This window comes from Phocoena phocoena, chromosome 2, assembly GCF_963924675.1.
Source record: "Phocoena phocoena chromosome 2, mPhoPho1.1, whole genome shotgun sequence".
Lineage (NCBI taxonomy): Eukaryota > Metazoa > Chordata > Mammalia > Artiodactyla > Phocoenidae > Phocoena > Phocoena phocoena.
Genome location: NC_089220.1, coordinates 9,110,647 through 9,138,098, shown reverse-complemented (window position 1 = coordinate 9,138,098; position 27,452 = coordinate 9,110,647). Strand labels below are relative to the sequence as shown.

The 27,452-nt window shown below is 47.9% G+C and overlaps 1 protein-coding gene across 1 annotated transcript in view; it reads right to left on the bottom strand.

Moving 5' to 3' along the window:
- Positions 1 to 9,753: 9,753 nt before the first annotated feature.
- Positions 9,754 to 27,452, bottom strand: part of CLMN (calmin) — a 110,166-nt gene continuing 92,467 nt past the window's right edge. The window contains exons 7-13 of the mRNA XM_065872232.1: positions 25,452 to 25,645; positions 23,405 to 23,487; positions 17,162 to 18,760; positions 14,086 to 14,282; positions 12,650 to 12,710; positions 11,910 to 11,980; positions 9,754 to 9,922 (exon numbers count right to left, since the gene is read on the bottom strand). Coding sequence (XP_065728304.1) covers positions 9,754 to 9,922; positions 11,910 to 11,980; positions 12,650 to 12,710; positions 14,086 to 14,282; positions 17,162 to 18,760; positions 23,405 to 23,487; positions 25,452 to 25,645 — 2,374 coding nt within the window. The remainder of the gene's footprint in view (positions 9,923 to 11,909; positions 11,981 to 12,649; positions 12,711 to 14,085; positions 14,283 to 17,161; positions 18,761 to 23,404; positions 23,488 to 25,451; positions 25,646 to 27,452) is intronic.

Genomic DNA, 27,452 nt, shown 5'->3' with positions numbered 1-27,452 from the left:
ACAGACCCAGGATTCAAACCCAGGCAGGCAGCGTTAACTCCACAGCCATAGAGCCACCATCACTACCATTATTGTTCCTTCTTGGAGGTTCACCTGCAAAGGCTCAAAACAAGTTAATAGTTAAAAAGGGTAGATTCCCTACAGTCCCTACAATTCTACAGCCAATTGGTGTCACTTTTACCTGGCAATAGTACTCTTTGTTGGGACAAAGGAAAGATAGAGTCATTTCTGGTTGGCAAAGGCGTGAACATACATGGAAATAAGAATCATCAATGAGCTGGTCAATTCATGAAATTTATACTCAAGATTTTTCTTAAGGTTACATGTAATTTTACAAGACTATTCATCATAGCACCAAGCCTAATAGTCGTCCTTAATAGAAAACAGTCAAATAACAAATACTCCAGTTAATGTCCCACAGGTATAAATTATGCAAATAGTCATTTATATCTTCATTTACAATAGTCAATAAATAAGAGTGCACGTTCATACAATTTTTTTTACAAAGATACCTTTTTTTACAAAGCTACAGCTATGTATGTGCTAAATGACAAAATAATTCTTGTACTACAAAATAACATTTTGCTTTTTTTCAATAGTTCTCTTAGAGCTCTCAGTAAAAATATTCAGACTCAATTAAGTCCTGCCATGACATTACAAGAAACTGTAGCATTATATCTGTTAAACGTATTACAGACCTTGAAAAAATAAATACCTACCATCATCCAATACAGTACGCTTTGAACAAACTCCTGCTTCCAGGTTTAATAATTGGTCCTGGCCATGTACGGTAGGGAACCACCATCTTTCCTCTTTTACTCTTTGTCTTTGGCTGATGTTACCAACACCAACGCAAGTGATGCAGGTAGCTAACTCAGGGTGCAATTTCAAGGAGACAGGGTCTCTGCTTCATGGCACCCCTTCCCCCAGTCCCACTCCCACCCCAGGGACATTCTGTACAAACATACCAGTCTTTGGCTTCAGGGATCCAGTGCTAGAATGCAAGCAGCCTCTGATTCGAGTGGAATTTCTGTGCCTATCTATTTCGAGTCTACCAGGGGACGGGGAAAAAGATGGGAAGGATAGGAAGGTCCAGTCGTTTACATCTATATATGCCTGCAGCTGAACTTGTGAATTTCAAAGTATCCAAGAAAATTGCCCCGGATGCTGACTTAATTTAAGGAGATCAGTTTGGTTCTGGGAGTCCTAGGAAGCAGCTCTCCCACGTTCTACTCCAAACTTTCACCCCACACTTTCAACAGACTACCTTTTATTTTACCAAACCCTTTCCAAAGGGACCTTTCTCAGATACTAAAGCCGGGAGCCATGCTCTAAGCTTTGGAATTCACTTACAAATGCAGAGGTGCATTTATTCTAAGCAAACAGGCCACTTACTGAGATTAAAATAAAAACAAACCTAATTTGCTAACCTTTGGATTTTTGTTTTGCGGTACGCGGCCTCCCGTTGCGGAGCACAGGCTCCGGACACGCAGGCTCAGCGGCCATGGCTCAGGGGCCCAGCCGCTCCGCGGCATGTGGGATCTTCCCGGACCGGGGCACGAACCCGTGTCCCCTGCATCGGCAGGCGGACTCCCAACCACTGCGCCACCAGGGAAGCCCTAACCTTTGGATTTTTAAACCTAGGAAAGACTTTTAAAAAGAGGTCTCCCACCTTTCCACCCAGAGAGGTAAATGAATTATTCAAGGTGTCACAGCAGGTGGGCCGGAGCTAGGACCTGGGGTCCTGATGACCAGGCCAGTGCTATCCTACTTTGGAATAATGTCAGCTCTCTAGGTTAGACACTTTCAGTTTTTTAAAAAAAAAAAAATTGGGGGCCATACTGTGCAGCATGTGGGATCTTAGTTCCCCGACCAGGGATCGAACCCGCACCACCTGCATTGGAAGGCGGAGTCTTAACCACTGGACAGTCAGGGAAGTCCCCAGAGTTTCCTTTTAAAAAGTGTCTCAATCCTTGCGTGACATTTAGGAATACAGGCATGTTGTGTCTGTCCTCATAGGAAAGTCTTACAGAGAAGAGGCTATTACTGACTTCTGGTGGGTCTAAAAGAAGTCTGAACTTTTGCAAATGGAAAAGAGACCTATGAGGAGACATTTTTCTATTCCTTTCTGCAACAATGCCAAAATCACAACTTTTCAATTCAAAACAAAGGAAAAGTAATGATTCCTATCTCACAGGCCAACCAGTTCTAACTTCCTCCAAGTAATCCATGGTCTCATCCCTATTTAACTCGTGCTCTGCCCAGCACAGTGAGATCTGCTTTCTGAAGGAGGAAGCCTCACTTCTACTCTGAAAAGCATGTGTGAGAAGAAGTGAAGTGACTAATGCCTGGGGGCATTAATTAAAGTCATTCAATCTTGGATGTTAAAACACTGAGGTTATGCTGCTAACGGGCCTTTAGAGGCAGTCATTTTGGTTGTCAATTTGCAACCTTAGGTTAAAACCTGAACTTGGGGTGTCCTCGATCATTTACACATTTTTTAATTTATTTTTTAATTGAAGTATAGTTGATGTACAATATGAATCATTTTTACCAAATGAGGATGAAGGAGATATTTAAGCAGTGTTGATATGGGGCGGGGGTCAGAGTATGCAGAAACTTGGGAAGGGGAAGGACGCCAGGTGAGGGTTGCAATGCGACTGCTAAACCCGCCCGACTCTGAGATCTCCACCCACGCTTGCCAACTAGGCCAAATTCACCAACAATGAGAATCACATTAAGGCATGACTTAGTTTCTAAGCAGTAAAGTCTAGGGTGGAAATCAACGTCTGGAAGGAAGGGTCCTATGATCATGGTTCTGCCACTTGCCAGCTCTATGACCTTGTCATCTTTCCTTCTTGTGTTTTAGCTTCCTCTCTGAAAGAACCACCTCCCGTGATTGTCGTTAAGGGTCCAGTGAGTCCGTGGGTACACGCTGGCTTTGGCTTCCTCTTGTAAAAGGCATGAGCTAGGTTTGAGAGAGCAGCTGGCAAGATGGAGGCGGATTGGAGAGAGGCTAGAAGAAGCCATGGTAAACTGAACGAACTGAAAGGAGGTCTAGTCAAAGCTTGGCGAGGAGGGACATGCAGACAGGGAGCTACTGAGCGTTTTACGACACTGTAACAAGCTCACAAGGGAGCTATTGTTCACTCAGCAAATACGTACTGAGTGTAGATTCTGCACAGAAGATGCTCAGAGAGGTAATTTGCCCAGTCATCCAGATATCTGGAGACACAGAGGGGACTTGAACCTAGATCTGGCTGATTCCTGAACCTGCCCTCTTCCCCTATTCCATAAATCCTCCTGGAGAAGGGAGAAGGGAGTGATAAGAAAAGGGGGGGTAGTTTCAGTTAAAGAGATTCCTGCTAGATGAAAGCTGGCCTTGACATCTAAGTGTCAGGGATCTTGAAGTTAGCAGTGGGATCAGGGCGGTAGATTATTGAGTGGTGTGTGTATTTAAAACCACGTGGTCCAACAGCGTAAAATACTGGCTGTCTTCTTCCCATAAACGAGGACATTTTTCTGGCTTGTTGGTGCTACAGCCCAGGGCTGGGTTTTCATCAAGGTTCTCAGACGAATTATAAGCACCTAAGTCGGTCTTCCCGCCGCTGAGGGGTCCAGCAATTCCAGAAGGGTCAGAGGGGCCCCGGAACTCTGATGGCCTCTGCTGATCCTAGGGAAGTAGGGGCTCAGAGCCTCCAGGCCTTTGCCCCTTCCCAAGCTGGTCGCGCCCACGGGGGTGGAGGACTTTGACGGCTTGCAGGTCACTGTGGTGCTGTCACACGTCAGAGCAAGGAGGGCCAGGGCTCACCTGGAGCCTGAAGCCACGGGGTCTGCGTGATATGGGAATGGAAGATTCTGGGCGCAATGCATGCAGGGTCCACGCTTCACGGGTATTGGGCTCACTTCCCTGCGTGACTATTGCTCCTCAACAAGGTGCCTGACAAGAGGCAGAGCCGAGAAGATCTACGGGACTCAACGTCCAGCAAAGAACCCACGTCTCATTTCTTGGCTCCCTGACACTGGCTAACCGTTAAGGCAAACTCTGCAGCTATTTCCAGCAAATAAGCGAGTTATCACTCACGCCAGCTCTCAGGCTTCAGCTGCTCAGCCCAGGCCAAGGCCTTCATCCCGAGAGCAGCTGGACGGGCCGGAGGAAGAGCCTGCCGCTCAGTGGGGACTCCAGCCAGCAGCTGCAGCCCCAAGACGTTCAGTCTCTCCCCAAAGGCGGTTTCAGCAGAGATGATGCAATGTCAGGGCAAGAGAAATAACACATGCGGACCCGGAGGGTTTCGTGGGCTCTTGTTTCCTGGCCAGAATATCACTGGGAAGGTTCTGAGGAACCACGTTGATCTGAAACTCCCACATAGACCACCTCGGGGACTTGAGGACGTGAACAGAAATGGCTGGGAAGGTCTCCAAGCCAAAGGAAAGAGAGGTCGTGGCTCCAAACAGCAGTGGGTCTACTGGAGAGTTAAGAAAATCCGAGCTTGCATGAAAGAGTGTGTCACAGGAGTGCTCTCCAATGACACGACCGCGGAAAGAGAACAAATCTTAACAAAGAAGCCACCATGAATTCTGAGATTCAGAGATACCTTCTTTCCCTGTTTACTCGGGCTTGTGTTTGAGAGATCAGCTCTGTGATGTCCTGAGTCCTTGGTGACGAGGGAGGTGCATTTGAGTTGCAGCGGCTGGAGGCTGGAGTTCTGTAGAGAACTTGGCATCCGGACGTCCCTCCCGAGGGCACTAACCAGCAGTGTGACTAGTCATCTCTCCTTCCTGATCGTCAGTTTTCTCATTTCTTAAATGAGGCACTAGACCCTTATGTGATCCCTAAGGCTATGAAATGACCTATAATTTATGAAGATCGACTACACAGGCAGGCAAGCTCCAAATCTTCCGCCTTCTACGAGTTCGACCCTCACAAAGAGCAGGCTCGCACTGCGTGGGGACAGGAAGAGAGAGCTGAACCCCAGAAAGGGAGAAGCAGCCTGTGCCCAGGGTGGCTTCTAGGGGGCACGGAGTGGGGTGCTCCCTGGTTCCCAGTCCTGGTGGCAGCCCCACTCCCTACAGAGGCCGGGCTTGACCGGGAGGAATTGCTCACAAAGTTCCAAACAGCCATCCGACAGAGGGAGCAGCCAGTTTGCTTGCTGGCCGACACCAGTGTGGACTACCTGTTTCCCAGTGAAGGGACGGTGGCAAAGAAAACCTAGAAAGTGCGTGACTCCAAGAAGCGGGAGTCTGGTGGGGAACGGAGCTCTAAGATAGTTTCGTCGGGGTAGGAGGTGGAAAGGAGGGAAGGAAGGAGAGTCCTATCTGTACCGGGGCATCCAGGGGAGCTCCAAGTGCCCTCTCGCCTCTCCTCACTTGGCCCAGTTATATGAAGGCACTCACAGACCATGCCTCAGCAGGACTCAGGGCACGTTCACAAGCGCGCCCACAGAGCAGCGAGCCACCTAACAAGCAGGGAGAGAGCAAACGTGGGACCTGCGATTCAAGAGGATGTCTTCCCTGGTGAAACCCCAGGGAAATAAGAACCAAGGAATGGAAGGGATGGAATCATAAAGACAAAGGGATGAAGCGTAGATGACAGCAGGCGCGAGATGCCGACCCACGTATGGCAGGGGCAGAACTGAGGGAGACAGGAGCAGGGCCGAGGAATCCCAGCACCACGCACTGCCTGTGCAGAGGGGAGGCACCAGCACCCAGCAGCGCCAGCAGCCTACTCCTCGGGGGGGAAGCGGAGGGGCTCTAACCCAGGGACACCAGGCACAGCGAGGCGGGAGCAATTCAGTGAGTGTACACACTGACTGTGATGAGATGCCTACTCGGAGGCAGGATGCGGGTGCTCAGGTGTGTGCCGGCATCTCTGGGTACGGCCCACCAGTCCGTGCACGGCACAAAGGTGCCTGGCTAAGGGGCAATTGCGAGTTAAAATCTAGCCCTTACTCTGCTCCTCAGGCTTTTCCCTGGAGAAAGAGGCAAAGATGGCTTCTGCCAGTGTGGCCAAGTGCCCACGGGTGGCTTCTGCTCAGAGAAGCACCTATATCTAAGTCATCCATCCACTCAGAGGGAATGCCGTTTTTGAAACTGCATGAGGGCCCTGCATAGGCTAGTAGCAGCTCTGCCTATGTCCCTTTATCTCAGGCAGGAGAGAAGTGGAAATATCTCTAAAGAAACACAGTGAGAAAAGACCTGCAAATATTGATATGTGTGGTCCTCCCGTGAAGAGTCCAGGTGCCCACCTGGTGACCCTACAGAAAAATCCACCAGTTGACACACAGAACTTCCTATCCATTTTGTGATGTATCATTCTTACACACGAACCGATCCACAGGATCACTAGATATCCGAAGAAAACTTGTAATGTGAAAGACAGAGAGTGAGACTAAAAGAAAGGGAACTTAGAGGAAATAAAGGCAAAACAGAGAGCAGAAAAGAACTTCCCCCAAACCCCATTATCATGAACATCCACAGAGAAATAAGTTCTGCACCCATGAAACAAGAACAGGACACTATAAAACGTTCTGGAAATTAAAAATTAATAAAACATTCATCAGGTATATTGAGAAGATAAAGCTAAACAACTACCTTTGAAAGCAGATCAAAAAAAAAATAAATTAAGAGACGAGAAATAGAAAAGACAAAAAAACATTAGAGGTCTAGCCTGGGAGGTCCAACATTGGAACAACAGGTGGTACAGAAAGAAAGAAAGTGAACGATTACAAGAAAGGCCACCATCAAGGGCACAACACCATCAGGACAGTTCAGAACACTAAGAATGACGGGATCTTAAATGTTTCCTGGGAGGGTGGAGAAACCCAAGTCGCAGCTAAAGGCCTGGGAATCAGAATGGCATCAGGAATCTCAACAACCACGATGGGTGGTATTATTTCCCACCCACAATTCTATATCCAGCTACACCTGGGTAAGGGCAGAACAAGGATATTTTAAGTTATGCAAAATCTCAAAATATTTACAATAATATTTACTTCCCATGTTCTTTTCTAAGAAAGTTACTAAGGAATGCGCCACACCAAAATCATCATCAAGGAGGGAGAAGAAATCTGACGAGAAAGGACGTGTAGCTATAGTACACTACTCGGCTCACAGGTAAACAGTCCTCATATGCCCACAATGACTATAACTATACTGGAAAAACAAAGCACGGTATGGGTAAGAGCAAGATCCTTCTCTACCACGGTAGCAAGCCAGTAGATGTTTCTAGATTAATTTTCAAAGTAAAAGACGTATAAGCATGTTATGTAGAAATGCAAAGGTAAACATTAGAAGCAGCAGCTAAAAGAGGTGAAAGTGTTACTTCTAGAGAGCAACCCACAGGGGTTGCTAGTTTTCATTAAGTCTTATAGTATTCGTTTCTTTTTAAACTATGAACATGTATTACTTGGATAAGAATTAAAAATTCTTAAATGGAAGCCATGGAGTGGTTTGTCCTTCAGGCTTCTCACCCACCTCCTATATCTGACTTCTTTCACACACGCCTGTAATCAAGTGAGATTTTTTTTTTTTTTAAATCAGTTTGCTGCCACCCTGAACCAAATGACTTTCAGGCATCTTGCCAGTAGATGGTTTTAAACAACAGCACACTTTGTAATGGGTGAGAGGAGAAACCCGCAGAGACTTCTCTGAACAAGGTCTAGACCCATAAAGTGAAATGATTAACGTTCGGGTCAGCTCTTCCCTGGCTTTTCAAGCATCTAATTTAGGTGAGGGCTGTCTGGTGTCCAGGGTTATAAAGTATCGCACACATAATCTTTATTATCTGTACCTTTCAGCTTGCAGTGATGCCAGGGAGCTCACTAATTAGCTCATCTTCCATGGGACACTAGGCCTTTGAGATGGAATTGCTCCAAACTCCCAACAGCTTTCAGCTGGGAAGGCTTAGATTCGTTCGTGGAGAGAAAGCAGCTTATAGCCAGAGTGGGTTAGAGGCCAGGCTTTGGCTGTCATCGACTCAAATGCGCCACGTCAATTCTTTTGGCCATGCTGGAATTCTGTAAACTTGAGACCCCCTGCTTGAAGTAAGCAAATCCCTGCCTTGCTGAGAGAGAAGCGTGATTCCTGGAGTAACGGCAAAGCTGGTATGTCAGCTGACAAGCTGTTAGAGCTGTCGAGGGCATTCTAGAAGGAACAGGCAATGAGCCTGAAAGCGAACAAAACTTCCTCACGGGAAGAACACGAGAAAAAACAAAGGTGGGTGGTTGACCTAAAAATTTTGGTTTTGTTTAAATGAGGACATTCTTATCTATTCATTTTATTATTTTTTTTTTCAGGACATTCATGGGCCCAGTGGAATTTCCCTAAAAGAGGGGACAGCTCTGGATGGGGCATCAGGTGGCCTCCATTCCTGGTTGGCTGTGTGATCTTGGCCAACCAGCTCTGCCTCTCTGGGTTCAGCAGGGGAGATGCCGTCTAACTGCCCCTCCTGACCTAATAGGCTGTGGTTTTATAAGTCTCACCATATACACGCTTTCTGAGGGGGAGGACAACGGGATGAGGAAGTAATACACAGGGACGCATGGCCTACATCTTGACAGGAAGCAGGAAGCGGAGGGAGCCCAGGGCAGAAGGAAGACGGAAGGGCAGGTGGATGCCTCTGTCCTCTCACCACCTGCCCGTTCTGGTTACTTCTCAGGGTGCTTTCCAGGAACCCTTTTCAAGAAACCCATCATAACTGACCACGAAAGATGCCCGTGCTGAGACTCACGCTGTGAGGCAGGTGTGCACAAAAGCTCTCTCGGAGCAGGAACGTGCTGGACCACTTCCTGCTCTAACATCAGTCAGAGCTCATTCTCAGCCAGGCCACTTCTGCATTCCTCCTCGGGGCTTTCGGGGGCTTTTTGACAGTGCCCTGCGGGGCCTTGGGTACCAGCATAGATGCCTCAGTAGGCACGGGTGGAAGCTGGGAGCTGCCCGGGCAAAGCGAGAGGGATCCCAGGCCTTGCCCTGTGTCAGTCAAAGCTCTGCTTTTCATGTATCAACTAGACTGGCCCCTGAGAATCCACTTGAAAGGAGGATTCCATAGGTGGGAAAGGTTTGAAAATCACAGCTTTACCTCAGTTCAATCAATGCGAAAGCAAAATTAAAATGCATGCCCCCCACAAAAAAGAAAACGAGGGTGAACAAGTGTGCACTGCAGCTCACGAGCTAGCCTTCACTTTCCTCGAACTCTGCCATTCGTGGACGCCCTTTGCTGGACCTGGAAGCTTTGTGCTGCTCTGATATCCCCCTAAAGAAAACAACCAATCACCAGACCACAACAGGTGCGCAGACCCCCAGCACCTTCACTCAGACTCCCCTCTCAGAGGAAAGCAGGGCAGCTTTCTTCCCAGCGGGGGTCTCCCTGAGGCATCCATCCTATTTCTCATCGGGAGGCGAGAAACTCAGGTCCATCTGGGACCTTAAAAACCAGCGCGTGGGGCGAGCTAAGACCCAGTTATGAGTATTAGTAACAAAGCTTAATACCTGACAGCAAGGCACACAAACAAACCCACCCAAGGATCTGGCCACACACCTGAGTGTTGAGTCCATAGCCAAAGAGAAAAGCGTGCTTAGGACTTACAGGAGAGAAAGGAAACATGAAAAAGAAAAGTGGAGAGAGGGAGGCTAAGTTTCCTCGGAGGTCCTCCACCATCTGCAGAAGTGCCCCATCCAGAACAGGCAATAAAAGGAAGTAAGGAGACTGCCCACCCCTGGCCAGGATCCTGTCTTTTTATTATGCAGACGCACGCATCAGAGTCCGTTGAGGTCCAGCTGGGGGAAGACCAGCAGGCAATAAACCAGGAGCCAGAGGAAGAGGATAAAGTACATCACGTCTGGCTGCTGGACGAACTGCATCAGCGAGTCGCTCTGTGGGCTGTGGATCTCTTGCGGCCTGGCTTCGCCTGAGTTGTTGGCCTTCCTGCAGGAGGGGAGACACACCAAGGCAGTCACAAGTGGGTCCCCAGCCCAGTGGAGCCCCCTCCCTCCCTGTACTCCGGCCTCACTGCCCAACTGGAGAGCTGAGGGCTTCCCAGTGAGGTGCAGACCCTGGCGGAGGGCTGGGTCCCAGGATGCTTTGAGCTTTTAACCGCACTCAGTTCATCTTCACAGCGCCAAGAGGGAGGAGCTGTTAGCCCCATTCTGCAGATGGGCGTGGAGAGGGGGTGGGAGGGGGGCTTGCTCGAGGCCATACAATGACTTTGTGATACAGCCGGGACCTGGACCAGGTCTACACCCTTCCAGGATGCTTTCCCTTACACCGCAGTGCCCTTAACACAGAGTTAGAAGCTGATGGCTCTTCGTTCTTCCCTAGGAATAGGGGGGACTTCCTAAGGAATCGGAAGAAAGAATCGGAGGTTCCCTGATGACAGATCATTTAAAAACAGCCATCAGCAACAAAAAGACACGCCTCTGTACCACCAAGGTTTTGGTTTTGTTTTTGGAATCTAACCTTGCAAATAATTACCAGGTTACCAGATTTTGGTCAGATGTATCTTTCTTCTCTTATTTTAACAGAAGGTAGTGCTAAAGTGACATTTTAGTTTTGCCTGGTGGAGAAAGCCCAGAAGGGGACTGTTGTGGTGATGACAGGAAAGGGTCAGAAGCCATAATCTGATTGCAGTTGGGCTTGGGGGCCTCTACAGAGGCATTTGTAGAACCTAGAGCGTAAGCTTCTCAGGGTCATTTGGGGCTTCTCAGGGTCATCAGGGTGATGGAGGTCATGAGAAGCGAAAACTTCCTCCTCCTCCCTAGAGCATCTCCTGATACAATGAAAGGCCATGCCAAGAGGGGGTTAAACCTTTGCCCTGGTCTGGAAACTGAGCGATTCCCACACAGATAACAGACAACGGACAGAATTTCTTTCTCCTTAAAACTGTTTTTAGAGAAATTTTAAACTGCATATTTTTATTGCAAGGGTAATAAATGCTCAAAAGCATGGAAAACACGACTGCACTTCTCAACCTTGCGGGTTCAATTTTCAAAGACTCTATCTCATAAAAGCTAAAAGTACTATTTTCCTATCAGGATGTCAAACCTGGTGGAAAACGTGAATTAATATTTCCATTTTACGGCAGGGGAGGGAAACAAATCTTGCCTCTCTTTTTAGTAGCCAGACAGGTGGACTTGTAAAGATTACACTCCTGGGTGTCGGGCAATTTTCAGACAAGGTCTTTCCATTCCAATAATCTAAGTCCTCCCAAGCCAATTCAAATCCGTGGCAAATATTTTTTTAAAAATCAATTAAATTAAGCGATTCAATAACTTTAACAGAGATAGGGGCATCTCAGAGTTGTCAGAGTTTTAGATTTCTCTGCCTGTCTATGTTCTAAACGGGCGGTGTTAGAGCAATTCGACACTCGTAGTCTAGGTCACTTAGTTCTCCAACAGCAAGAAATACTTTCATAGACATCCTGGCATGTTTGCATTCCCTCTTCATGTCTGTTCTGATGTCATAAAACTGTAAAATCAGCTCAGTGAGCTTCTGAGTATTGTACCTGCAGTGGCGACACGGAATGAACACAGTTGTCAGGGGCTACAGCGTTTAGAACACACAGTATCCCGTCCCTACCTCTTCTGCCTGGCTCTGCCTCGGAGGGCCGGCGTATACCACTGTGTCATCTAAATACAGCCACAGGCTCATGACCCAGACCTGTCTTTAAACCGAGTCATTTTCTGAACCATGCCCTGCCCATCAACATGAATTCATATCTACCTTCCCCTCCCACTCATATTCAATTTCCATTCATTTTTTTCCGGAACGGGTATTTTCTTGCACGAGCCCAGACTATTAATACTGTTACCCAACACAGCCCTGTTGGAGAATAGCCACCCCCAGAAGGTAGGCTGCAAAATTAAAGAAAAAATATCCTTTTAAGCCCCACCAAGCTTGGACTACCGCCACCTACCTGGTTAACATTCGGTTTCTTCTGTCATCCTGATCTGCTGTGTTCCTCAACTGAACGTAGCTAAAATGATCCTACAGTGAAATTCATAAACAAAACCCCGCAACCCCATTAGTAAAGATGAAATCTCTGAAACAGAAAATGAAATGATTTTAAACATACAAAGTCGAGCATGCCATGCTTTTCTCAATCTTGCGAACATCTAGTTCCAAAGTAAAATGACTATACAGTATTCTACGTCATTCCCACGGGCCCACGGAAGGCTCCCGTCCCCCATAACAACCTGAATCAGGGCAAGCTGTGGATCCCAGGGCTTTGGGTCCCAACACATCCACAGCTAAGTGGTTGCGAAGACAAAGCGAACCCTCTGCTTATGTGGCACCTGTCTTTGAACGTGATCTTTCTGGACGTGTGTGCAGGGGTGAGGTCTTGGATGCGTTTGTTATGACAAAGATGCCTTTGGGCTTTAAAATCATCACTTTATTTACATCCCCTATTGCCCAAACTGGACATCTGATTGGACTATGCTTACTGACAAGGTTTCAATTTGCTTGTCTTCTATCCCAAAGCAGTGCGTGACACCACCCGGCAGCGCCCTGCTCCACCTTGACTCCGAGGCCCAGCTAGGGCGCCCCTTCCAATCCTGCCTCTCTATTTCAAAGCTCTGGGCTGGGGAGGAGGAAGGATGGAAAGGAATTGATTAGCAGGGGCCGGATGAAAGAAGAAGAAATTCACACACTAACCGGTTCCAAAGACCTATTAGCATGTCGTTGAACGTAAATGCTGGAGTCACTGTGACTTGTCCTGCAAAATAAAGACACGTTTTGAATTGGTGCCACCAAGAACTTCTTGCTGCCCCCATCCTGAGGCTGCCACATGTGGATTCAGGCAAGTTCTGATTTCTGACCTAGTGACGGAAATGAGACATGGTATCCAGTAGACCCACTCGGGGTGGAGTGTGTTTATAAACAGCAGGATGATGTGAAAGGGACACACTGAGCCCTCGTCAACAAGAAAAAAAAAAAAGAAAACAGTGAGAAAGAATTTCAAATAGAAAGCAGACCACATATTCTTAAAAATCATAGGATTTGGGGGCAGGAAAGGGTCTCTTTTTCTAAGTATCCTGAAGTCTTGGGACTCACCAGACGTCCTCTGCAAGCTAAAGTCAGACCTGGGCTGAGACCTGGGACCTGGACTCCCTTTTCAGTGCTTCCTGCCGTGCGCAATGCTGCTGACTGCCTAGCTCTTGGGTGGACCACCTCTTTTCCTTTCATACACGAGGAGGCTAATTTTCTGACTATATCTTTGAGGCTGATGTGTTTCTCTGATCTTCCAATAAAGCTGGCTCACTCAGGGCTAAGGCAAAAAGATACCCAACCAGAGGCCTGGGCTGTCATCCTGGCTCCTGGTTGATTAACTGGCAACCTTGGTCAAATATTTACATCTCTGATCAGTTTTCCTTATCTGTGAAATGGATCATCATTCCCACCCTACCTACTTCATGGAGCTGGTGGGGATACTAGCCTACTGCAGGTCAAAGTGGCCCTGTCCTATTGCTCCACAGGAGAAAGAGGTGTTGCACGTGAATGGGCCTGATACAGAGACAGTCATGTTAGTTTCCTCAAGTTTCCACCCTTACTGCCTTGGACCCAAACTCGTGGGTGAAGCGGTCATATTAAAGTCCAGCTTCCATGCGACAGTGATAAATGGTCCCCTCCACGCATATCCAGTGCCTCCCTTCTGATCCTGTAAGATGCTTATAAACGGCTAAGTTTGGTCTCTACCTAGACTGACCGGAGGTTATCAGGGGCCAGAGACGGCCGGCAGAGTCTCCAAGGCTATTACTTTTCATACCCCACCCCTACCTACGGTTCAGCCACCTCTCTGCTCCCTGCCAGTTTCCACCCGAAGCTACGTGGAGCGAGGAGAGAAGGCAAAGTTCAGGTCCTTCTGGTTTTGCCGATTACGGGCAGGTCTGATATTGGTTGGGGGCGGGATGGCGGGGGGAGGTCAGTGGGGGAGCCCAGGTGTGAAGAATGAGGACTTTGCCTGAATCTGTTTCCCTTGCTGTCCAGCCCCACCCCTGCGTCCCCCATCCAATCAGAAACCAGAAATGGGATGAGTTCAGAGAGTAGCTTCCCAGCTCAGGATCTGGGGTGAGAAGTTGTTAATAAAATACCTGGAAAGGACTTTGTGGTCACAGGTGTCTTCTTCCAGGTCATCTGAGGAGCGAACAGTTCCGGGTGCTATGAATATTGAACTTTCTACGTGGTCCACATGTTTTCTTTTTTCCTTTTTTTTACTACTGATCGGTTCTTCCATTACCTTTTCTTCTAATGGGTTTGCTAAGTTTTCCGAGTTTGGAAACTCCTGGGACTGAAGGATATGACAACCAAACACAAATCAGAATTTTACGCTGAGGTGTTGAGTGCGTGACACCACCCGGCAGCGCCCTGCTCCACCTTGACTCCGAGGCCCAGCTAGGGCGCCCCTTCCAATCCTGCCTCTTCCATGGGTTCCTTCCAGCACAGCCCACCATGGAGGAGAAGCCCACCCGAACTGCTGCTCCCCGGGCAGAGTTCCAAATGCTCCAGACTGATGGATCGAAAACAGCATGGGTTTTACAGTCAGTAAGACCTGGTTTCACATCCTGGCTAAGTCAGCTATCTGACCTTGAACAACTGACTATCTCTCTGATCCTTGGTTTCCTTGTCTGTCAAATGGGTATAATGATTATCAGCCTCTTCCCACTATACCACAGTGCTTCCTATAAAGGATGTCCCTCACAGTGGACAATGGTTGGACCCTTCACACAACCATCATCCACTTAAACAGAGGAACAAATCCTAGAGGCCAGGTGGGTCAAGGGGTGTGAAGGTGGCTCCTGTGTTTGGAGAGATGACTCTTCACCGTGCTTTTGGCCGAAGGTGTATGGTAGTGCCACCTTTGTAGCATTTATATGATAAGGCATCTTTGACCTCCACCCGCCCCCGCCCCCAGGCACTCTGAAACCCACCAGCGATGCTCCCACGTGAAATCGAGAAGCGTGAGAATTGTTGGCAGCACCTCTCAAGAATTCTCACAGGGGCTGGAAAAACCTGCTCAACAGGTGTCCCAATAAGAGGATCAGAGTGGCCGGCCAGTGCAGCCAGGAGAACAAAGCTCCCTGCAGAAATTAAAACCGCTCTCAGCAATCGAAAGGCCAGCTGCTCCTCCATTATCAATGAGCAAATGCTACCTTTTCTGAAAGGTGAAGTGAGGAGAGGACTTACTTTCTTAAAGACTGGAAGTAGAACTTGCCGTTTTCTAGTCCATTTAGAAGATAGCTTTCTCTTTTCTTTTTAAAGAAGGGCCAGGTATCGGAGAAATTCTCCACCCCGTCATCCTCTCTGCCAGGAGGCAAGTCATCCAGGGCTGCACTCACAGGGATCAAGGCTAGGGCTATGCTCGGGAGCCAATGGCAAGGTGTGCTTGGGAGCAGTGGGCAGTCGGATGCCTAATCTGTGTGCCCACAGGCCACACTCCATCACTGGGGGAGGGGAACTTAGGCGCTCATTGGCCATTCTAAGTCACACAGAGGGGCAGAAAGGCTACTCAGGCTCTCCCCAATCCCAGTCCCTTTTCTTTTGTTCTAAAAGAGCTTTTTGGCCTGTAATAATCCAGAGAATCACCCCAGTTGCTGTTGTCATCCCCCAACCTGGGGACCCCGAGACCCGATGTCACTGAGGGGCATTTCTCAACCCGCCGGATCTTCTGGTCTCCCACAGGACAAGCCTGCTCTGGCAGACAGCAGACAGAGGGCTCGGGGCAGGGGACAGGACTAGGTTCCTTGCCCCTGGGCAGAAGGGGAAGGTGGCAGGCAGGTCTCTCGCACCTATGGAGCCACCCAGCCCTCTTCTCCAGCCGAAGACGGACAGAGAATGGGTGCTCGGCGCCAAAGGATAGGTCCGGCCACACGTGGCTTCTGGACTCTTAGTGCCAGAGAACTCTGAGGCCCCCCAGTGCTTGGGCAGCTACTCCCCACTGCCTGGAGCGGGCAGACCCGTAAATGATGCTACCACTTCTGGCCCATCTCAATCCTAAATGCCTTTTAAGTCTACTCAGATTCCCCTTCTCCTGCAGCCTCCCCAGGGCAAGGCTTTCTCACTCGTCCGAACACCTTTGGGCCTCCGCTGGGTCCTGTCCTGACTTTCCAGCCCCTCAGGGTTTAATTTACCTGCCCTCACCTGATACCCCAAACTGTCATGCAATGCACCTTGTTTCCTGTCAGGCTGGCCTCTGGAGCCCAGAGATTAATACACAAATGCTCACCCTCTCCCAGGAGAGAAAATCACAACCCACGAAAGCAGCGGCAGTCCACCAGAGAACCATCGAGAATGTTATCACTATAAATGGAAGAGTGGCTGCTCTGCCTAGAGAGAGGCTGGGCAGGCTCCCGGGAGGGGATGCTGTTGGCATTGGGCTTTGAAGAGGAGTAAGTGCTCGCCAAGCCAAGTGTGGGGAAGGGCGTCCAGATGGGGGGACCAGCTCCAGCAAAGCCCAGAGGCAGGCTGGGAGGCAGGGAGGAGGTGGGCTTGTCCGGAGGGGAGGGCGGGGAGGGGGACCCAGAGGGACATGCAGTCAGGGCTCCCCACACCCTCTCACTGATCACTCTGGGGGGGGCCCTCTGAAGCTGCTGGGCCAGATGACGTGCAGACACGGGGTGGCAGAGGAGCACGTACCCAGCTGCCCCGGCTCAGAAGTGCGCGTCCGCCTCGCCCTGTTCACACAACCCACTTCTAACCACAGGAGCCAAACAATAGTGCTCAACAAGCAAAAGCCCTTTAAAAGTCAAGGCTGGAGTCCAGTGTGAGGTCTGGCCTGGTTTTCTCAGGCTGCCGCGGGGTTGGGGGTAAAGTTCGCTAAGTGCGTGCTAGGTAGAGCTGCGATCACTACTCAAAAGGATTTCTGCTACTTCTGTGCTTGGACCCTCAAGCACCTCAAGCATGGCCTCACCTGATCTCCTTGGCAGCCTGTGGGCAGGGCCCAGACTAGGGGGAGGCCAGCGAGACACCCAGGGTGCAAAACTGACGACAAGTGTTCCTCTCGGGTGCTAACCCTGACCCTTGCCTGAGCCTGAGTGAGTGTCTCCTTAAATTCTGGACCTGGGATGCCTGTGAGGGAAGCTGCCTTTCTCCGTTTTATGGAGGAAGAAGCCGAGCTTAGGAGAAGCAGAGAATTCCCCACTCAGCGTTCCCGCACCCACAGTCAAGTACCTGGTGGCCCTGCACGGGGACACTCTCTGCGTCCTCACTTGGCTGGTGGTCCTCCTGCGGGGACGGGGGACTGGGTTCCGAGGCTGGTCTGGCATCCTCCGCGATGCTGGCCTGGGGGTGGCCCTTGCCCCGCCCGGCGAAGCTGCAGCTGCTCTGGGAGGCCTCGGCCTCCCCGGCCCCCGCGTCCGGCAGATACCCCTCTGGCTCTTCGAGGTCCGCTTCTTCGTTTTTCAAATCCTCCACGCCTTCTGCATAAGCCTCCAAAACCGCAGCCAGGGGAACCTCGTAATGCGGGTAGTAGAAAAGGTCATGGGGGATGATGGAGATCCTGGAGGGCGGTGGAGACAGCTCGAAATCCAGGCCCTCTTCGCTGGGGCTGCGGAGGGTCTCCAAGCTGCTGCTGCTGTTGGCTGGATTGGAAGGCAATTCTCCCCCAAGGCCCCGTGGGCCCTCGGCTTCCCCTTCCTCCTCACCCCGACGGCGCCGGGGGGACTTGTGCTTGGCCTTTTCATACACTTCTGGCTTTTTATCCACCGGTGCCTCCAAAGAAGAGCCTTGGTCTTCTGGTCCAGGGTCCCTGTGAGGTTCCTGCTGGTTGGGCTTCACGGAGGGCTCATCCAAATCTGTCTCCCTGTGGGCAGATTTACCTCCCCTTTTATGCAACTTCTCAGCACGATCCTCGGACGCCTCCTCCTCGGCAGGTTTTTTCTCATGAGGCGAGGGAACCTCGTGGAAAGGCTGGCTGGTGGAGGGAAAATCTACGAGGTCGCTGTTAAATTTCGAGGCTTTTAATGGTATGCCTTCGAAAGAGTCTTCCTTATCCATAGCTTCTACGGTCAGCGGCTTAACCTCAATCTCCGTGGAATCGGCTACAATGGTATCCTCTCCCAGGGATGACGGGGAACGGCCCTCTTCCCCTGGGCCAGCTGCCCTCTCCGACGCCCCATTCCAGGAGGGAGAGGTCCGGGAAGTCGGAGGATGACTGACCTTACCATCCACTGAAGACACGTCGCTGGGGGCCTCACTGGAGGCTGCTTCCGGGATCTCCAGGGCCTGCTGTTTCGGTGTTTCCTCAGCAACCTCAGCTGCCAAGATCTGTCCGTCCTGCTTGAACAACTCCTTGGTCTCTCTTGGGCTTCCTTCGAAGTAAAGGTCTGGACTGTAGAAAGGGTCCCTACTGCAGGAGGCCTCCTTGTAGGTGTCAGCCTCAAAGTGCACAGTTTTCTTGATTGGCAGAGAGGTGGACCTCTGGCTGCCCTTTCTGGATGATAAGATGGAAGATTCTGGAGCCAGCTCGCCGGTGCTGTTGATCTTCCCTGGGACCCCTTGGAGAACCTGGTCAATGATCTGGTGTGCGAACTCAGAGCAGCTCTCTGCCAGCTCCCGGCTGGTAACGCAGGGCTCCTTCACGCCCGCAGGCTTGTCACAGACGAAGACTTTGGAGGGTGGCGGGTGGCTCGTTTCGTGGTTGACGGTGTAGGCACGCTCCCCGTTCTCCGTCAGAAAGAAGACGGTGCTCTCTTGCTCAGAAGGGGTTTCTCTGATGCGAACGAAGGTGGATTCAATAGGGGCTTCTTTGTCGGAATCCGCAAAATCCTCCTGCCAAGAAATACAGGGCAACGCGAAATCAGCGGAGCGTCTAAGTGTCACGCGGCGTCCCCTCTCAAAACACAAACACCGAAGTGGACAAAGCACTTCAGAAGGAACGGAAGTGTTCTGATGCAGATGTAGACTGGCAAATGACTACTGTTCCTGCTGAAACGTGAGGACACCAAAGTTTAAAAGAATGTGTGTTTTTTTTTTAAAGCTATGGCTGCAACGGCATATCAATGAACTGAACTCTGGAGAAGGATGAGCCCTTCCTAAGTGAGCAGAGATTGTCCGTGAGTTCATACCTGTGGGCCACTGCCCGGTCTGGGTATGGACAGGAGAGCGAACTCATCCGAGACGAGGAAAGATCAGCTAAATATCTATTGATTGTGTGGGCTGGCGTGAGAGATTGAATCTAGAAGGGGCCCAAACACAAAACTAGTTCTCTTCATATACTAATTCTCCCACACAGGGACTTCTGCTAAGTAAGACGCGGCTGAGTTATTCACAACAGCCAAGACATGGAAGCAACCTAAGTGTCCACCAACAGAGGAATGGATAAAGGAGATGTGGTGTGTACGCACACGCGCGCACACACACACACACACACGCACACACACACGCACGCACACAATGGAATATTACTCGGCCATAAAAAAGAATGCGATAACGCCACTGACAGCAACATGCATGGACATAGAGATTATCGTACGAAGTGAAGTAAGGCAGATAGACAAAGACAAATATCATATGATATCATTTATACATGGAATCTGAAATATGATACAAACGAACTTATTTACGAAACAGAAACAGACATAGGAAACGAACTTATGGTTACCAAAGAGGAAAGGCAAGGGAGGGATAAATCAGGGGTTTTAGGTAAGTATATACACACTACTATAAATAAAATAGATAACCAACAAGGACTTATTGTATAGCACAAGGAACTATATTCAATATCTTGTAATAATCCATAATGGCAAAGAATATGAAGAAGACTGTATGTATGTAACTGGATCTCCTTGCTGTACGCCAGAAACTAACATAACATTGTAAACCAACTACACTTCAGTTAGAAACAAAAAGATGCAGCAGCTGAGAGCAGGGCTGAAAAGCAGAGAGCCATCTTGGTGGTACCGCAGAGCACGGCTCCCAATGCACTGGTAGGGAGGGTGGATTGACCTCATTATACGATTGCTTGAAACTGGAGGGCTGAAATTAAATAAAACTTCAACAGAGCCCTTATCAGCTCCTGAGAAGGTCAAAATGATCAGCTCTTCATTATACGTCCATGTTTGGGAAAGGGCTATATCCTCTGGGGGAAAAATGTCATCTACCTCAACTGTACTGCTCCTTTATACACCAGATTTGGCATAAAATAAAAAAAATTTAAGTCACAAATAAGCAAGAGAAGAGAGCCATAATCAGGAGAAACAACAGTCATTAGAAGTAGACCCAAAGATAACTTGGGGTTAGAACTAGGAAATAAAGAGTCTAAAATAACTGCTTAACCGATACTACAAGAAATACAAAGGTTTTCTTCAGGCTGAAGGAAAGGATCAGAGATGAAAGCCTGGTGCTGAAGCGGGGAATGAAAAGTACCTGAAATGGTAAATGTATGGCCAATATAAAAGACTATTTTAAAAGTTTTCTTAAAAGGTATCCTGTGTAAAGCACAAATAATAACACAGCATTGAGGATTGCAGAAGAATCCTCAAGAATCCTGAGGATGCAGAAGAAAGTCAGTGGCGATGACAGCACAAAGGAATGGAGAAGAGGTGAGTGGAATGACATCGTTGCATATATAAAAACGTATACATATGCATTTTATTTAATGTTGTATTATAGTAATCCAAAGTAGACTGAGTTATGTTCAAGATGAATATCATAACCCCTAGGAAAACTACTAAAAAGATAAAACAAGGAGCTGCTGTTTCAAAGTCAACAGAGGAGATAAAATGGAAACCAGAAAAGTAACTGAATAATCAGAAAAAAAGTTAGAAAGGAGGACGAAGGAACGTAGAACAGACAGGACCAATAAAAACAACAATCAAGACGGTAGACTACGTGAAGTAAATGGTAAAAAAATACACTAATAAAATGCCACACTAATTCTTGTCAGAATGGATAAAAAACAAGACCCATGGGCTTCCCTGGTGGCGCGGTGGTTGAGAGTCCGCCTGCCGATGCAGGGGACACGGGTCCGTGCCCCGGTCCGGGAAGATCCCACGTGTCGTGGAGCAGCTGGGCCCGTGAGACATGGCCGCTGAGACTGTGCGTCTGGAGCCTGTGCTCCGCAACGGGAGAGGCCACAACAGTGAGAGGCTCGCGTATGGCAAAAAAAAAAAAAAAACAAGACCCAACTCCATACTATTTGCAAGAGACGTGCTTTAAACATAAGCATACTCTGAGAGGAGAAAGATGGAAAAAGATGTATCACACAAACACGAATCATAAGGAAGTTGCTATGGCTATATTCCTGCCAGACCAAGGACACTCCAAGACAAAATAAAATAAAAATAAAATGATGATGTCGTCAGGAAGAGACAACAGTCCTAAATGTGTATACATGTGTGGCAGAGCTTCCACATACATAAAGCAAAAGCTGACAGAAGTAAGAAGCGCAACAAATCCACAATCATAAGTCAGAGATTTTTAACTTTTCTCCCTCACACTCACTGATAGGAAAAGCAAAAAAAAAAAAAAAAAGTCAGTATGTCCATAGGATATTAGAACAGCATATTAACCAACTCAACCTAATTGATATTTAAAGACTGTCAACACTTTCACTGCACAAGACACATTCTTTGCAAGTGCATATGGTATGTTTACCCAAATAAACCATATGTCGGGCCATAAAGCCAGGCACAGTGTCTGGTACGCAGTCAGGGCTTAATGAATGTTTACTGAAATGTACTAAACTCAGCTGAATTGTTAAGCTTACAAAAAACAGCGGTTTAATGGGAGTCTAGATTATCTGGGATGGCTCATCTGTATTCCCCTGGGGATGTAAATGGACTGTTCTGTGGTGATGCCCTGTGTTCCATGCGTCAGGATGACCTACTCCAGGTATCATATCTTGTTCAACCTCTCTTGCCCCAGCCCTAGTCTCTGACCCCAGCACTGGGGAGATCCAAGTGTCAGATCTGCTGAATCCCGGCCGTGACCTTGACTCACATAAATATCATAAATTTTAGTTAATTTAAAACTCTGCCTACAGCTTTAGAGCTCAGGGCTAATAAAAGCCCTGGTGCCTAGTATTACAGAATTTAGTAATGGCCTATGAAGATTAAATTGCAAAATAATATCACCACCACTTTCTGGGCATCAGCTGCTGTGCCACGCACAGGAGTAAGCACTTTCTGTATCTATTTATTCTTCACGTAACTCTGAAATGTGGGTCATCTTTCCATTTTACAGATGGCATCTCATACGGACATGTATCAGAGAGGTTAAGAAAGCGGCTCAAGGTCACACAGCTTCAAATGGAAGAACTGACATTCCAGCCCTGGAATGCCTGCTTCTAAAGTACCCTGGAAAGTGATCTGTGGGCCAGAAACAGACGGGAAACACACACATAGGTAGGGACTGGAATGAGAGCCACATCCTGGGGAAGACCCAGTCTGGCTCTTCTGAGCTATGCAAAATGGGGTCTCAGTTTCAGCATACGTTGTAAGGAATCTAAAAGCCTGAACTTTGCAACCACAGAGAACTGGGATCAAACCCCAGCTCTACACTTGGTAGCTGGGCAACCCTGGAGAGCTCTTTAAGCTAAGCCTCTTAGAGTATCTGTTTTCTCTCTACAAAGTGAAAATAATGATACCAAGTCAAGTGGAATCGCAGAGGTGGCAGTCAGCCCAGAGACACAAGGGATGGTTACCTGACAAGCCTCCAGCTAAAAGAGCGGCCCATTCTCCCTGCAAGTATTAGCTCTTTATGCTTTTTTCTTTTTTGTCTAGTACGTCTAACTACCTGAAATGATGACATGTTTGTGGACCTGTCAACTGTTTCCTCTACTAGAACAAAGCTACAAAAGGTCAGGGACCTCATCCATCTTGCTTATTGCTAAGTTCCCCCGAGCCAGCAGTAGGTGTTCCGCAGATTTCCAATACATTCAATAAAGGACTGCTGTTATCCTTGTGATCATGGTTATTATCATCTTGGGCTTATGCACGGGTTGGCTGGAGGTTCAACAGAGCCATGACAACTTCTAAAAGGTCTGATTCTGCTCCAAACACTCTGTCACCAAGTATACTCAGATACTGAAAATAAAAAGGCGTGTTTTTGAATGGTCAGTGTCTATGAGAATTTTTCACATTCTGCTAAAATCCGGTAGACTGCTAAAAGGTTCCATCTGGCACCTAGAAAATGAAGTAGCTCATTCGTATTACAAGTGGGCATCTCTTCTAACCTTAATAAAGTTTGGGATGGGAAGAGGTTTGTAAGAGGTGTGCCTAGCTTCCCACTCTGATTTTAAATGTCATACACGTTATCTATGATTTTGAAATGAGTAAGCGGCAAAGCACTTGAGATCGAGTTTTGATCCTTACAGCTGTCACACAGAACACAGCCCGAACCCCGAGCTCCGTGGGATGGCCGGCTGATGGAAATGTATGGTTTCTGAATTATAGGTAAGGAAAACAGACATACGGCTTCCAACTCCGGGAAATGTTCTAGAAACTGAGCCACGTAAGTCACGATGGACTGCTCGTCCGGTGTGTCAACCATGATGTCTGTTAAGAGAGACACAGGAGTTAGAAGGACACGCAAAACACGGTTTTTATTTTATTTATTTAAGACATTTTTAATTAAAACATTGTTTTCCAGCTGTATTGAGGTATAATTGACAAATGAGAACTGTATATATTTAAGGTGTACGGCATGATTTGACATACATATACACTGTGAAATAATTCCCACAAGCAAGTTAATTCACACATCCGTCACCTCACAGAGCTACCTTTTTTGTTTTTTGGGTTTTTTTGGTGTGCTGAGAAACCTTAAGATCTGCTCTCTTAGCAAATTTCTAGTACACAACACGGTACTATTAGCTATAGTCACCATACTGTATGTTAGACTCCCCAGAACTTATTCATTTATAACTGAAAGTTTGTACGTTTCCCTACTTTCCCACCCCACCCCCAACCCCCAGCCCCCGGTAACCACCCTTATACTCTCTGGTTCTATGAGTTTGGCTTTTTCAGATTCCACGTATAAGTGAGATCATGTAGTATTTGTCTTTCTGTGCCTGGCTTACTTCACTCAGTATAATGTCCTCCAGGTTCATCTGTGCTGTGGTAAATGGCAGGAGTTCTTTCTTTTTCGTGGCTGAATAATATTCCATCGTACATACACACAGCATTTTCTTTATCTCTTCATCCACTGATGGACGCGTCGGTTGTTACCATGCTTTGCCTATTGTGAATAATGCTGCAGTGAACACTGGTGTGCAAATATTTCTCCAAGATTGCAATGTCATTTCCTTTGTTTGTGTTTTGTTTGTTTGGGGGGTTTGGGGGGGGCTTTTTTTTGTTTTTGGGGGGTCTTTGGTCATGCAGTGTGCCTTGTGGGATCTTAGTTCCCTGACCAGGGATCAAACTTAGGCCCACAGCAGTGAAAGCACTGAGTCTTAACCACTAGACCGCCAGGGAATTCCTGAGGTGGTTGGTTTATTTTTGTTGTTCTTTTAAATTTCATTTCCTTTGGATATATATTCAGTAGAGGGTTTGCTGGATCACATGATTTTCTATTTTTAATTTTTTGAGGAACCTCCATACAGTTTTCCATAAGAGCTGCACCAATTTACATTCCCACCAACAAGAACACGTGGTTTTTACATGGGATCTTGGGATGCTTGATGGCGAAGGATCCCACAGACCAGGGAGGTTTTTTCACTTTATTGTACACTTCAAGAAATCTAGGCCCAGAGAAGGGGAATGATTTGAGTGAAGCCTCACAAGTGGCTGATGAGCAGAGAAGGTGGAATGAAGACTCCAGCTCTCCTTGCACCCAAGATTCTGCTGCTCCCTACTGTCTTAGTCCCTCCCTGCCAGCAGCCAGCTCACTGCCTGCCTCATCAGCTAGTCTGTTGAGCTGGGACCCTCACTCACTGCCAGAGGGAGTCCTAAGTTAGCCTAATCCACATGGAAGGCGATTTGACAGAGATAACCAAGTGCCCTAAAAAGGTGTGTACTTTCTAGCTGTGTCATTCATTCCACTGTTGGGACCTGGCCCTGGAGGAAATAATCTGAGATGCACACTGAGCTTTAACCAATAAGATGTTCATTGCAGCGTTATGTATAAACATGACTATTCTGAAACAACCTCGATGTCCACCAGTAGTAAAGAGCTAAGTAAATTTTGGTGCACCCACTAAATGGACCATTATGCAGCCAATAAAAATATGTAATGAGGACCTCCTATCAGCATACTTATGTCACAGTTATAACATTAGGTTTAAAAAAAGTAGGATACAAAACCATACATACACTGAATGATCCCAATTAGGTAAAAAAATTGTAATTAGATGTAAGGAAAAATACTGGGAAAATGATCTCAGTGGCAGCAATACAGGAGATATAAAAATGACTTCATTAGATATTTCTGTATTCTCCAGATTGGACAGCAGGTGTTACATACGTAAAATATATATATATATATATAACGAAGAAAGAGAAAGAGAGAGAACCACATCTACCTTCTGGCTCCAGGAGCCTGGGGATGTGAAGGGCGTCGTGAGCGATGCTGAAAGCCTTCTCTAGATTTTCCCGCATGGAGTCTTCTAGCGCCTGCTTCATGTCGACCAGGCTGGGGTCGATGGCCTTGATCACTGCCAGGAAGGCCAGCCCGCTTCTCCAGCTGCCTGCAAAGTCCTGCACCGCCACGCCATACCTGAGGAAAAGGAGCAGCCTCAGTGCAGGTCAGTAAGCAGACTCGGGGATGCCTCGCTGGCCTCCGAGCGGGGCTGGGAGCTGCTGACCTGGGGAGGCCAAGATGCCCCAGGCCCTGAGGATTGGGATAGCTGCACTGAACCATAGGTATTTCCACTTTCAGACAAACAGGATACGAAGGTATACATCACACGAGGAGACATAATAGAACCTTGTGTTTCCCAATTCCCAGATATATACATATTTATACACACATATATATATATAAAGGAGTCATTTTATACACTGTTCCTTTTACCAGTGATGTTCAAAATGCAGCAAACATAGATGTGTTGTGTAAAAAAATGGAGCCAGAAAGACACTAGTTCACATTCCGGCTGCCCCACTGTGCTTCCAGTGCTGTGGCCTTGAGTCACATACCTTCTAAGCCTCAAACTCATTTATAAAACAGGGCAGCTGTCATGGGCAAGTTTTAGGTTGAATCCCCCCAAATGGCCATGTCACGTGGACAATCTCATGTGCAGTGCAGATGGCACATGAAAGCCACACTAAGGGACAGCTAACGTCATGATTAATATAAATAAAATCAGAACATTAAAAGTGACAAAGATAGATAATCCTGCCAGGCACTAATTTCCTTCGGACTCCATCCCTTGAGACCATATCCGGCCCCGTCAGTCTCTCAGCTGTGATCCCTGAACTCTCTTTAAAAAAAAATCCTGGGGCTTCCCTGGTGGCACAGTGGTTGAGAGTCCACCTGCCGATGCAGGAGACATGGGTTCGTGCCCCGGTCCTGGAAGATCCCACGTGCCGCGGAGCGGCTAGGCCCGTGAGCCATGGCCGCTGAGCCTGCGCGTCCGGAGCCTGTGCTCCGCAACGGGAGAGGCCACAACAGTGAGAGGCCCGCGTATCACAAAAAAAAAAAAAAAAAAAATCCTGTTATTTAGAAATCATTTGAGATTCATAAGAAGTTGCGACAGCAGTACAAAGGGCCCCTGTAGACCCTTCACCCAGCTTCTTTCAAGGGCAGCAGCCTACGTTACCGGCGTGTGTTACCAGAACTGGGACACCGACGTGGGTACAGGGCTGTTACAACCACAGACCGAATTAGGATTTCATTGGCTTCAGTGTCACGGGGACGGTGTAAGTGCCATGACATTTTGTCACAAGCACCCATTCCTGTGACCAGTGCCACAATGGCGATACAGACTGTTCTACTCCCTGCAAAGGCCCTTCCTCTCTTGTTATAGCCACCCTAACTCCTGGCAATGAGCTCACTTGATTTATTTTAAAATAAATTTTAAAGTAGATAAAATAAATTTATTTTAAAATACCATTTACTGGTTGCTCACATTAATCAACTCTATCACGCTTAACCCCTTAATCAAAACCCCGAAGACCCAACTTCTCTCTCATCTTTTATTTCCATACACTGGGGAGCCAGGATCCACTGCTGAGCACTTACTAAGTGCTGGTACTCTGCAAGGTGCTTTCACGGGGTTTATTTCATTTAACCCCAACTCTCCCATAAGGGGGTGAATGGTAAGCCACCATCTTACAGATGCAGCTTAGAAAGGTAAGAGATTCACCAGGCTCTCCCCAGTCTGGAAGGGGTTAAACAGAAGGCCAGGAACTTGGTTCCAGTTCACCTGTCTCAGTTTTGGAAGGGCCAGACCTGACTCTGATAGGTTGCAGCCTTTATTGTTACTCGTTTTTAAGTAGGTACAGACTCTGAAAGATACCCAGAAGCTTCATAATAAATGTGTCCACGTTATTAGGATCCAAGGGCCATCCCCACATTGGGATTT